This window comes from Diadema setosum, chromosome 15, assembly GCF_964275005.1.
Source record: "Diadema setosum chromosome 15, eeDiaSeto1, whole genome shotgun sequence".
Lineage (NCBI taxonomy): Eukaryota > Metazoa > Echinodermata > Echinoidea > Diadematoida > Diadematidae > Diadema > Diadema setosum.
Window position 1 is genome coordinate 23,252,830 of NC_092699.1, and position 10,515 is coordinate 23,263,344.

At 39.9% G+C, this 10,515-nt stretch overlaps 1 protein-coding gene across 1 annotated transcript; it reads right to left on the reverse strand.

Annotated features, from left to right (window-relative positions):
• Positions 1-3,217: 3,217 nt before the first annotated feature.
• LOC140238474 (tubulin beta-4B chain-like) lies at positions 3,218-5,611 on the reverse strand. The gene is made up of 3 exons (XM_072318377.1): positions 5,522-5,611; positions 4,550-4,885; positions 3,218-4,306 (listed from the first exon to the last, which is right to left on the reverse strand). The coding sequence occupies exons 1-3, from the start codon at positions 5,576-5,578 to the stop codon at positions 3,344-3,346; spliced, it is 1,356 nt and encodes a 451-aa protein (XP_072174478.1). The 5' UTR covers positions 5,579-5,611; the 3' UTR covers positions 3,218-3,343.
• Positions 5,612-10,515: the final 4,904 nt, after the last annotated feature.

Genomic DNA, 10,515 nt, shown 5'->3' on the forward strand with positions numbered 1-10,515 from the left:
AAAATGAAGAGATTCCAAGATACCATATTAGTTTTGTTTAGTTTTTCTCCACATATTAGTGACTGTGTGCTTAAGGGAACATAGATTTAATTATCAAAATTGGTCTATATCTCCACCATTAATTGCACTTACCCTTTCAGTTACCAGCAAATATATTTGTTGTAGAAGTTCAAGTATCGGGCAGCGTGGGAGCAATCGAGGAGGTAGGTCCGAGAAATGCGTTGCTAGGGAGTATCCAGGGTAAACAAATCGCCCTCGCTGAAGTGGCGCCTAGGCAGTCGAACGACACATGCTTTTCGGAGCTCTGGGCATGCATGTCCTTGACTGGGAAAAAAAGTGCGGAACCTCGCTTCATATTCATTGCCTCTTCATTATCTAAAACCATATATAATTCAGCAATATCACGATATAGAGAGGCTCCACATGATGGGCTGATAAGCTTGGATGAGGCTGCATGGTTGTCCGGTAATTGCTACACGGTTCCTACATAGTGTGTTTGTGTGTGTGCTTGTCTTGAGTATATGCGTGTATTTTCACCTTCAGTTAACTTTTGCATATATGCACTGCATGAATTTGTTAAAAGCAAGGGGAGTCTAAGTGAAGGAAACTCCAACAGGACGTGTGTTTTTCTTGTCCACAATGAACGCATGTAACGATTAAATATCATATTATACACATTATATGAATATTTTATATTACATAAGGATGAAGGAGTATTTATAACCGTCTATTAATCGTCTGTTAATCATCTAATATGACACATAAGGAGTGTCTGAAATATTTCAGACTTGTATGAATATGAAGGCTTCAACAAACTGCTTCCATTCGTCAGATTAAAAAAAGAGACAATGTTACAATTCTCTTTCTCAAAGGTAGCTCTTGATACTCTTCAAATACTCAGACCAGGTGGTTCCCACCCTCCTGATTGCTCTGACCAACTTCGCCTGATGTGAAAATCCAGAATCCAGAAGTAAAAACATCTGAGATGAAAAAAAAACCCCGAAATAACACGGGAAACTTTCAGCCATAAAAATGTCACCGGTAATAAAAATATCAGAATTTGAAACATTAAAGGTGAAAAAAGGAGTGAGGTAAGAATGTTAGAGTTAAAATCAATAAATTGACAAATAAAGAAGACGTAAGTGCCACTGGTAAAAACTTCCTTGTTAAAATTAGAATCAATATTTTCAATTCAATTTCATGTGATGAATTAACTCTAAAAGATTCGCCTCTGCCATATTGACATCTGACAATCTTAAAGGGATCGTATATTTTGGTTGAGACTTAACTTCAGGTTTCTAACATTTTTTTGGTGAGATAATGAGAAACCCTTTATGAAATATGAAAGAGCATGTAATTCTATGAGGAATTCAACGTTTATTTGATGTAAATTGGTTTTGAAATGGCTGATATATCCAAAAAGAGCGATTCTAATAAAGTGTGGGACCCACACTGTATTTACGATTGCTTTGTTTTACTTTGTTTTTGGATGTTTCAGTCATTCCAAGCCCGATTTTCATCAAATAAACTTTGAATTCCCCTTAAAATGGTATACTCTGTACTATATCATAAGTGTTTTCTTGGTGTCTTGCAAAATGTTAAAGCCCAATTCTCATCTCCACCAATACTGTATCATCCCTTTAACTATTATATGTTTGCCTTGCCGCGGGACAAGTTTCAAGCATACAACCCCAGTGATCTTTCTTCCTCTGGTTATTTGTTTGTTTTTACCTGGCATCTGCTCAACTCTGCAGAGATCTGTAAAGACTATTACCCACGTGAAGAGTGCCATATTATAAGCGCCCTGGTCACATGACCAGAGACCAGCACAGGCCGTTTAAAGGGATGATATAGTGTTGGCCGAGATAAAAATTAACTTTTCATGAGATACTTCAAAATCAATTTGTAAAGTGTTAAAAAAAAGCGTACAATTCTAAGAGGAATTAAACGGATATTTGATAAAAACTGATTTTGAAATGGCTGAGATATAAAAAAAAACTCCTAAAGTAAAACAAAGCCATCCAAATAAAAGGTAGGGCGCTATCTTTTATCGTGATTGCTTTGTTTTGGATATCTCAGCTATTTCAAAACCATTTTCATCAATACACTTTGAATTCCTCCTAGAATTATATGCTCTTTCATATTTCATAAGGGGTTTCTCATTGTCACAAAAAAAAAAAAAATCATCATCGAAAAATGTTGGAAACCTCAAGCCCCTCTAACCGAAACTGTACCAGCACTTTAATGTCGCCTAATGAGATTCATGTGGATATATCCAATATGTTTGCAGTTTGTCCCTGATCCGTTTTCCTGGTTCTACTGCCATGATTCGTATAGAAATGCATGAAGGTCAAATGTATGACACTGATCATTACTGCAATGTGGAATATTGAACTTTGTAACGTGAATTGTCCATTACTGAATGAATGAACAAATGAATCATGTAATTTAATGTATGCGTGGATATGCTCATTATGTCTATTGAGTATGGCCTCCATTGCATTCATTATCTGTTTTGTGTGTTCGTTGCGTATCGTCCCTACCCCTCTTTCTGTTCACACACAGCCACATCCACACACGTACATAAACACATACACACCCACACACACTCGATCTGTCTCCCCCTCTCCCTCACACACACACACACACACACACACACACAAATAAAACAAAAAACACACACACTGTCATACTCGAGGACAGGTTTACACTTGCTAGTTATATATTATGCTCAAAAACTGCTATATTCTTTACGCTGGATTTTTCTCTTATTTTATTGCGATTCATCCGTCAGAGCGGAAGAAGAAGGTCGATGAAAGAAGATCGATGAAACTTGAAGTGTGTAGATTTTCTGCTTGAATTTACAAGTTGTCACGTTTTAGTTTTACAGGCTCATCTTCAGCAGTTCACAAACATTTCATTGTGTGCTCATGGTTACTCATTGAAGCTTTACTTTTGTTGTTTGGTCCAGGACATAGAAACATCGTTTTGAGCCTTCTGTATGTATCCCGCAGTTCGATTCTATAATTATTGTGAATAAATACATTCGATGCTTCCTCATCTGAGAGAGATTTGTTTCGATAGCACATGATCATTTCAACTGAACTGGATGGATGGCATGCATTATTGTTCATTATTCATCGTTCATTTCTTTTTGGTCGGTTTTACTCCTGGTTGATATGTATATTTTTGGCTATGTTCCCGAAAATATCTAGTCAAATATGTATACTTATTCACATACTGGAGCAATGCTCTTTTTTTTTTTCCAGATTGACCGAAGATTGTGAAAAAGTCATGATAGAGATCATAGGTTTCGTCATTGATTGCAAGGATCCAAGCAATCCTACACCTCCTCCTGCTGCTGCATGTTGTCTTCCTCCTCCTCTTCGTCAAACTCGCCCTCCTCCTCAGCGGTGGCGTCCTGGTACTGCTGGTACTCGGACACCAAGTCGTTCATGTTGCTCTCAGCCTCAGTGAACTCCATCTCGTCCATGCCCTCACCGGTGTACCAGTGGAGGAAAGCCTTTCGCCTGAACATGGCGGTGAACTGCTCGGAGATGCGCTTGAAGAGCTCCTGGATGGCGGTGCTGTTGCCAATGAAGGTGGCGGCCATCTTGAGACCACGTGGGGGGATGTCACAGACAGCGGTCTTGACGTTGTTGGGGATCCACTCAACGAAGTAGCTGCTGTTCTTGTTCTGGACATTCAGCATCTGCTCGTCGACCTCCTTCATGGACATGCGACCACGGAACATTGCGGCAACGGTGAGGTAGCGGCCATGTCGAGGGTCGCAGGCTGCCATCATGTTCTTGGCGTCGAACATCTGCTGAGTCAGCTCGGGAACGGTGAGGGCACGGTACTGTTGGCTTCCACGGCTGGTCAGAGGAGCGAAGCCTGGGATGAAGAAATGGAGACGAGGGAAAGGAACCATGTTGACTGCCAGCTTACGGAGATCGGCGTTAAGCTGTCCAGGGAACCTGAGGCAGGTGGTGACACCACTCATGGTAGCAGACACCAGATGATTCAAGTCACCGTAGGTTGGTGTGGTGAGCTTGAGGGTCCTGAAGCAGATGTCGTAGAGGGCTTCGTTGTCGATGCAGAATGTTTCGTCTGTGTTTTCGACCAGTTGGTGGATTGATAAGGTTGCATTGTACGGCTCAACAACAGTGTCTGAAACCTTCGGTGAAGGAACAACGCTGAAGGACGTCATGATGCGGTCTGGGTATTCCTCTCGGATCTTGCTGATCAGCAATGTGCCCATACCGGAACCAGTACCACCTCCAAGAGAGTGCGTTAGCTGAAAGCCCTGTATGTAGCGAGATAAGAAATAATAACATTTTCTTCCAGAGCTTTGACATCACATCTGGAGATGTTCATGACACTTTATGAATGAAATGTTATAAAAACTTTTAGCAATATTTGACAAGAAAAGAAACTGCAGATTTAATTTCTTTAACTGCTTCAAATCTAAAAATTGGACACATGAATCATAGTCTTTCATGATGGGCAGAATTTGCATTACTGGCAGAGGAAATGCAGCTTAGGTTACCTGAAGGCAGTCGCAACTCTCAGATTCCTTCCTGACGACATCGAGCACGGAGTCGACCAGCTCGGCTCCCTCCGTGTAGTGTCCCTTGGCCCAGTTGTTACCTGCTCCGCTCTGGCCGAAGGTAAAGTTGTCCGGTCTGAAGATCTGACCAAATGGTCCGGCTCGGACGGAGTCCATGGTGCCGGGCTCGAGGTCGACGAGCACTGCCCTGGGGACATACTTGCCTCCAGTGGCCTCATTGTAGTAGACGTTGATGCGCTCTAGCTGGAGGTCGGAGTCGCCATGGTAAGTTCCAGTCGGGTCGATGCCGTGCTCGTCAGAGATAACCTCCCAGAACTGTTAAAAGAGTTTAAACATGTAAGGAGAAATGAAAATATACCTAGTGCCTAAAAGGTTGATCGCGTTGTATAGTGTGATTTAACTTTGAACACTAGGCAATGCCGAAAAAGATTCGCGTCACAAATTTTCATAAAACTCTTGCAGGAACGAAACTTGGTAGGACATTTAGGTCAATATTTGATAAAATGAAAGATTCTCATACAATTAGCCTCGAGTGATGGTTTAACGACATAGCTATTTTTGGAGTTACCAGTATGTACAATCTTCGAATATTTCTGACTTTTAGGTTTCAGGATGTTCTTAAACGATGCACCTGTTACCGGAGTCACAAAGCTAAACCTGAAAATACGACTTTGCAGAAACACAGAGCAAAAGTTTTTTTTTTCCCGATATCCTTTCATTATCTTATTTTGTGGATAATTTCCTTCGGTACCATCGTTCCCTTGAATAAATGATTTTCGGAAATAAATAGCTGATAGTGTCATTCTATCTCTCTTCTTTCTTCTGCTTGTTTTGAATATATGTCCTAGAAAGTATACTTAGCTGATATCACGCCATTAATACTACTGAATATAAAACTTTAAAAACAACAACGATATCTGGTCAAAAAAAGTTAAATGGAGGACTTCTCACCTTTGCTCCAATCTGGTTTCCACACTGGCCGGCCTGCACATGCACAATTTCACGCATTTTGTGTGAGCTGTTCTTTGTTCACGTCACCCACAGGAGCAAGACAAAGGTATGAGACGGAGATGACTTGTCTTCTACAGTCAACTCTGTGATAACCGGAAAGAATAATGAGGCTTGGTGCTGGTAGACAATTGTGTATAATAGCCCGATATCAGGTTGACTCGTGCGATACCGATACAAGGCGTGCCCCTTCGAGCACCAATCAGCTATGTGCGCAGGTGAGCATTACGGTTTCGGGATCGGCTCAAAATGTTGACATCGCGGCGGTTTCTTCCTGCCAATATTATTTGACCAATAGTTTACCATGGCTCAAGATTTTTTGTATCTTAGAATGATTGTTACAAGAGCATATTATGGTCAATACTTTATATTTTCGGCTGCCCCATCATTCTAAATCTTCGAAAATGCTAGAAATGCATATAAGACCTTCCTATCAGTCCCAGCAACCTTGAGTGACTCAGCCTATCTCGTCAGTCAACCCAAAGTAAAAGAAAAAAAAATCTAGAAAGTACACACACACATGATTGTGTGGTAGTGATCACTTGCGGATTGTAGATATTTGGCCTTCTTCTTCTGGGACGTCGCCATGGACATTGCATTTTGCATAATTTTAGGCAAATTTATCGTAATAAAGTGGGAGGAGTTACCACTTGGCGATTTCAATCAGAAGAGATATAAGTGACTTACCCATGTAGTCACTTCCATTAACAGATCTCTTACATGAATTGTGACGTGTGGGAGAGGCTGGTTAAGGGGGCCATTGTAATTCATCGTTGCATATTAAAGCTGTAGTGAATGACAGTAATTCTTGTGGATGTTCAACTATTTCTAACAAAGCCGGGAACAAAGCTTGATCCTCTTGGTATGTCTACAACCATCTGTCTTTCTGTTTTTTTTCCCCCTAGATCATCTTAACAACATTCTATTTAGGTAGGGGTAAAATGTCTTGTAGCAGAGAGTGTCAACTGGTTTTAATGCAATGTGTGATTCGTGAACATTTGATGAACGTGTGTTCTCCATTAACTATGATCAGATGTCACATGACTACCATGTAATGCAAGGATAACAGTCATAGGAAAGTTCCTCAAAACGGCTTCGCTATTATCATCATTTTTATCGTTTCTTCTACCATTTCTATTATATTCATTGTACAGCATACGTCGTAAAATGTTGTAGATACCAACATATTTGCTCATGATCATATAGGACAAACGATTTCATGTGCATCATAAAACTGAATTACTGCTTTGATCATGTGATTCTGAAGTGCCCTTTCACATTGTGCAGAGAGCTCTTAACCAGGCACAAGGCAAACAACAGCGTGAGAAAGGTTGTGTGTGTGGAAGGCCTTTCATGTTGTGGGTAAATGACACGTCCAATCGCATGAATGATTATGAATGTACTCCAATAATAACCACACTTTATTAATGGCGGATGGGTAAAAATGAAACTAGAAAAACAAGGGAAAAGAATTATCTTCCAAAAGTTTCACTCAATCAATCCAGCAGCAATGCTCCCTAATTAACTGCATAAGGACGGTTTCGCCAACTATACCTGAAGCCATTCATTAAGATTATAGCCTTTGGTAACACGCCTGTGTGCCGCTGAAAATTCGACGAGTAGTATGACACGACGTGTGGCAGACATGCAGAGCACACACTGTCTTTTTATATTAAAGGAGGCACTCGACTTCGTTTTTCACCACAAGCTGCAAGTGGTGGCGTCCTGGTAGTAGTAAGAGCCCAAACAGCACGCTTCTCTGAACCTCGCGAACGGTGTATGCAAAATCTCGTCATGAGATTGCTGCGCCCATAGCATATTGCTCTTTTTTTTTTTTTCTTCCTCAGTCTGGGGACCCCAGACCAAGTGTGACTGCTGCCTTGCTGTCTGACAAGGCAGGAACCTTGACAACGAGAAGTTCCAGGGGCCTGTTTCCCTAAGCTCTGAAGTCAATCCTGAGTTTATTTTGACTGCTCCTCGGAACACTTCTGGGATTAATCAGTCCTGAGAAGTTAGGAACTTTTTTTTTACTATTAAAACCATTTGAGAACAATATCTGCACTAATCTTGTCAAGCTCTAGGATACACCTTGAATGTCTGTGCATCCTTCAAAACTGGATCTGATCTGAATCTGTCCCAACTTTAGTTTCATTGTTTGGCTCGATGTATTTCCCATGTTAGTTAACAGTTAACAGGACCCAGGTAATCTGTATTTCTGAATCTTATTGACAATATCTCGTATTGATGTCAATAATGTATTTGAAGTATTGACTTTTTTTTTTCGTTAACGAAGAGCCACCAAAGGGGACGGGCTCGAAAATAAAAAGTTTATCGTATGATCAAAATTATGGCAAATCTGATAAAAGTTTATCGATACCGTCGAAACATGATCCTGATGTGAAATGGCATGTTAAAATAATGCAACTCGGAAAGTCATTACATATTTTGATACGGGCTTGACAACGGCAACGGCAACGACAACGTTTTTGTTTTCGTTTTTGCTTTCTTTTTTTTTTTTTTTAGTTTACATCATTTTCGTGTTTCCATAGTCAAGTGGGGTAAAGAATGCTATTTTCAGCTGGAACTAGAAAAAAAAAACTTTTAAAGAGATGTCCTTCCTCTTGTAGAACTCATGAGGTCTGTAGGCATTTGAGGTGGGTATGATAATGTGTTTGCTGCTGTCGGCCTTCCTTAATCAACGTCTCTGTTTATTTTTATGTAACTTCCTTGTACTTTCTTTGAGATCTTCTTGAGGCTTTATCATCCGTGATCCCCTATTTCTTTTCGAATGACGTGTTTTCTATCTTCGGTTGGTGCAGTAAATGGTAGAGTGAATGCATAAATACCCGGGCTCATCATTCTTTTGCCCACAACTCTGCACTTCCTTTCTTTGTCGGTTCAACATCTTATTGTTGTTGTTTTTTCAACACTTATTTGCCTTCTTGCTTATTCATGGTTTGATATCTGTACGTTTTTTGCTCCTATAATATTTGAAATTGAAAGTAACTTCACGTTCCACGACATATACTTTCATTCTTACAAGCCTTCAACCCATGAACACTTTGAAGGGATCGTATAGTTTTGGTTGAGACCTAATTTCAGGTTTCTAACATTTTTGGTGAGAAAATGAGAAACCTCTTATGAAATATGAAAGAGCATGTAATCCCATCAGGAATTCAACGTTTATTTGATGAAAATTGATTTCGAAATGGCTAAGATATCCAAAACAGAGCGATTCTAAGAAGTGTGGGATCCACACTTTATTACAATCGCTTTGTTTTACTTTGTTTTTGGAATTTTCAGTCATTCCAAACCCGATTTTTGTCAAATAAACTTAGAATTTCTCTTAAAATGGTATGCTCTATACTATTTGATAAAAGTTTTCTTGGTATCTTGCGAAAAGTTAAAAGCCCCTTTCTCATCTCCACCAATACCGTACAATCCCTTTAACATGCACAGCATCCATTTCCACTGCTCAGCTTTCCTGAAATCATATCTTCCTCCCTTGTAAAACCGGATATATCTAGCTCCTATCATGCCTATAACTACTAAAAAAAGTACGAAGATGTGTTCCTCCACTCTCTTTCATTCTGCCTACTATCATTTCGTTTGAGTTAAAGCAGTGGCGGATCTAGAGGGGGGGCGCAACCGGCGCACGCCCCCCTTATTTTTCATTAAAAACAAAAGAAATAAAAAGAAAAAAAAATGAAATGAAACCCGGAAGTGGTACCAGAAATAATTAGTCACGCCCCCCCCCTTTACAGAATTCCTGGATCCGCCCCTGTTAAAGTGTGTGTGTGTTCTCTCTCTCTCTCTCTCTCTCTCTGTGTGTGTTTGTGTCTGTGATATTATGGTATCCCTTCGGTATACTTAGTCCGCGCCGTGTTGTTATTCTTACTCCATCGTACTCTGACCTGCTAGCTGTCCTGTTTCTCCTTAGATATTTCCCTCTCTCAAAAAGCAGCAATATGATAACAAACACACACTTATGTCCACACGTTGACTAAATATAAAAAGACACTCTGATTTCCCCAATCCTGGAGTGAATTTCTACGAGGCCAAAATGATTTCACTCCCCAGCACTTCTCATTCATCCTTCTCTGTAAACAAAGCACGCTGGGTTGAATCCCTTGAAAAACAGTATTAAAATTTCAACAAGACGTGGAGACATTGACGTCTATGGGTTTTATTCTTTAAGTAAAACTCATTGGACAATGAAAGCTCGAAGTCGGATATCAATGTGTACTCCTCATGATGAATTGAACAGCAATGAAAGACGTATCATATTCTTACAGAGACTGAGAGCATACATACATTAGAAATAACAACGAAGACAGAGAGAAAGTAATATATAATAAAGATTTATGTTATTGTATTATCATTCCTCTGGTCTCGGTGTGGTATTTGAAAACATCATATGCTTCACGAAGATAGGATAGAGTTCCCGCCAAAGTACTCACAGAGATGCTAATATTTTTTTCGGTGGAATTTCCTGCCACTGTTTTCATCACTTCTGTGTTTGTTTGTTTTTTATCTTTGTAGCCGCCAAAGCAACTAATGCTGAAATTGGTTTGAAACGAAAACGAAGCACGATTTATTTCTAGGAAAAATTGACTTTACTATTTCATAAACGCACAGGTATTATGCAGTTTCTATAAGAAATGCTGACTCACAAGTCAATCAATTTAGACGTGACCGAGTATTTCACTTGATCGCTTTTCCTTTTGTTCAAGGGGCTGAATACGGTTTGCACACGGTTTACGATTCAAGTGATACGCTGTCCGCCACCTGTTCATTTCTGAAATCTTAGTGAAATGTTTCATTAATCTTGTCATTATTATGCTGAACACGCATTCCCGAAGACTGCTATTGTTCTTGTTGGTTTTTAGGATATGGACTGTTGTTCTTATGTCTGGCGTTAATTTCAGTGATTGAAT

Excerpts from the sequence above, each read along its gene's own strand:
- LOC140238474 (XM_072318377.1), bottom strand. The coding sequence starts at position 5,578 with ATGCGTGAAATTGTGCATGTGCAGGCCGGCCAGTGTGGAAACCAGATT. Across the intron at positions 4,886-5,521 it reads GAAACCAGATTGGAGCAAAG|TTCTGGGAGGTTATCTCTGA; the intron begins GTGAGAAGTCCT and ends CTCTTTTAACAG. Across the intron at positions 4,307-4,549 it reads AGAGTTGCGACTGCCTTCAG|GGCTTTCAGCTAACGCACTC; the intron begins GTAACCTAAGCT and ends CGCTACATACAG.